The sequence below is a fragment of the Exophiala oligosperma genome, assembly GCF_000835515.1.
Source record: "Exophiala oligosperma strain CBS 72588 unplaced genomic scaffold supercont1.130, whole genome shotgun sequence".
Classification (NCBI taxonomy): domain Eukaryota; kingdom Fungi; phylum Ascomycota; class Eurotiomycetes; order Chaetothyriales; family Herpotrichiellaceae; genus Exophiala; species Exophiala oligosperma.
The window spans coordinates 1-1,980 of record NW_015622947.1 but is presented as its reverse complement, the minus strand read 5'-3'; the positions used below and the strand labels follow the sequence as shown (position 1 = coordinate 1,980).

At 57.8% G+C, this 1,980-nt stretch overlaps 2 protein-coding genes across 2 annotated transcripts; both read left to right on the top strand.

The window, feature by feature from the left end:
- Window positions 1-9: 9 nt before the first annotated feature.
- On the top strand, window positions 10-468 carry PV06_11927 (uncharacterized protein; the record flags this gene model as incomplete). Its single annotated transcript, XM_016413673.1, has 1 exon — window positions 10-468. A coding segment is annotated over one exon (459 nt), but the record flags the coding sequence as incomplete, so codon positions are not given.
- Window positions 469-546: 78 nt separating this feature from the next.
- PV06_11926 (uncharacterized protein) lies at window positions 547-1,794 on the top strand (the record flags this gene model as incomplete). The annotated part of the gene is made up of 3 exons (XM_016413672.1): window positions 547-645; window positions 700-1,257; window positions 1,306-1,794. 3 exons carry the CDS (start codon window positions 547-549, stop codon window positions 1,792-1,794), a joined length of 1,146 nt encoding a protein of 381 aa, XP_016255948.1.
- Window positions 1,795-1,980: the final 186 nt, after the last annotated feature.

Below are 1,980 nucleotides of genomic sequence, written 5' to 3'. Positions count from 1 at the left end.
GTCGTTGAGCTTCCTGAGCCTGAGGTCGATGAGCCTGACGAACCAGAAGTGCTGGAGCTTCCCGAGCCTGAGGTCGTTGAGCTGCCCGAGCCTGAGGTCGATGAACCCCCAGCGCCGCTAGATGTCGAGGAGCCCACGGTAGAAGAACCTGCAGAGGACGAGTCAGCAGAGCTTGAACCGGACGTGGTGGAAACTCCCGAGCCTGGTGTCGATGTCACTTGTCCACTGGTCGACGAGCTTCCAGAGCCTGAGGACGTTGTCGATCCGGCTGATCCTGACGTGGTGGAGGCGCCCGAGCCTGATGATGTTGATGACGCTTGTCCGCTGGTCGATGAGCCATTTGAACCCGATGTTGAAGATCCTGCACCTGACGAGCTTGTGGATGAACCGGATGAGCCTGAAGTGGTCGACCCTGACGATCCTGACGAAGTGGAGCTACTCGCCGATCCCGAAGTCGAAGTCGCTTGACCACTGGTCGATGAGCCGGCGGAGCCTGACGACGTCGATGAACCTGTGGTGGACGAGTCAGCGGTGGTGGTCGAAATGATGGCGGACGACGAGCTCGCGGAAGATGATCCTCTGGTAGACGACGACCCAACGTTTGATGAGGTCGTGGTAGACTGTGAAATCGTGGACGATCCAGATGTAGTCGGCGGGCCTGTGGTGGAGGAGGAGGAGGAGGACTGACCTGCACTCGAGGATGGGGTTGCAGTGGATGTGACTGTAGTCGACGTATCTGCAGCTGTTGAACTTGAGCCTGTCGAGCTCGCACCCGTTGAGCTCGCTCCAGACGATGGTCCGGTCGAACTTGCTCCTGATGAGCTCGCGCCAGAAGACGTTCCAGAAGTGTTTGCTCCGGAAGACGTTCCGGTCGAGCTCGCGCCAGACGATGTTCCAGAAGTGTTTAATGCGGAAGATGTGCCGGTGGAGGTTGCACTTGAGGTTCCCGTCGAGCTTACACTCGAAGTGCTCGCTCCAGAAGATGTCCCAGAAGTGTTTGCTCCAGATGAAGTTGTTGATGTGGGAGTGCCAATGGAGCTCGAGGTAGAATCACTAGAAGAAGTCGAACTAGACTCACCGGATGAAGTTGACGTTGACGCCGCTCCAGATGAAGTCGACGTAGAGGCACCAGAAGCTGCTGACGTTGACCCCCCCGATGAACTTGACGTCGAGACACCAGATGACGTTGAGACCGCCGAGGTAGAGCTGGTCGCACTTGTGCTCGTGCTCGTGCTGGGGTCTAGATGGTTTCAGTCAGTAGGCCCTTTCCTGGGAGTGAGAATATGACTTACTGGTGGGGACAAGAGTGACGGGGTCGTCGCATTCATCGTCCGAGGTGTACGCATAAACAAATCCGTTCTCAAAGCAGAATCCGGCGGTGTCTTGGAGTTTTGCGAGCGATCCGGTCAGCTCCCAGATGGAAAATCCTTCAGGGAAGCCCAAGAAGCTCTGGACGTAAGAAGCAGCCTTGATCGCGGTGCCCAGGAATCGGTTGTTGGACAGGAAGCTGGTGCCGTCGCTGCCCCTGAACACCAGGGCCGCAGACGACAAGCCTTCCACCGCGATACCTCGGCTTTCGGAGTCGAAGCCCAGGTACCTGACGACAGTTTGTCTCGCGCGAAGACCGCTGACTGGGGTGCCGCTGACCTGGAGATAGAAACCTGTACCGCTGGGGGTAACGCTAGTCGTGGAGGACGCGCTGCTAGTCGCGGTGGTGCTTGCAGTGGAAGAGCTGCCCGACGAGGTACTGGTTATCGAGGAGCTGCCGGAAGAAGAACTGCCCGACGACGATGACGAAGTGGCCGAGGAGGAGCTTGAGCTTGCGCCGGAGGAGCTCGTCGAAGAAGAACTGGCCGAAGAGCTTGAGCTTGAACCGGACGAACTTGCAGATGAAGAGCTGGCCGACGAAGAGCTTGCACTTGAACTTGCGGAAGACGAACTGGCCGACGATGAGCTTGCACTTGAACTTGCGGAAGACGA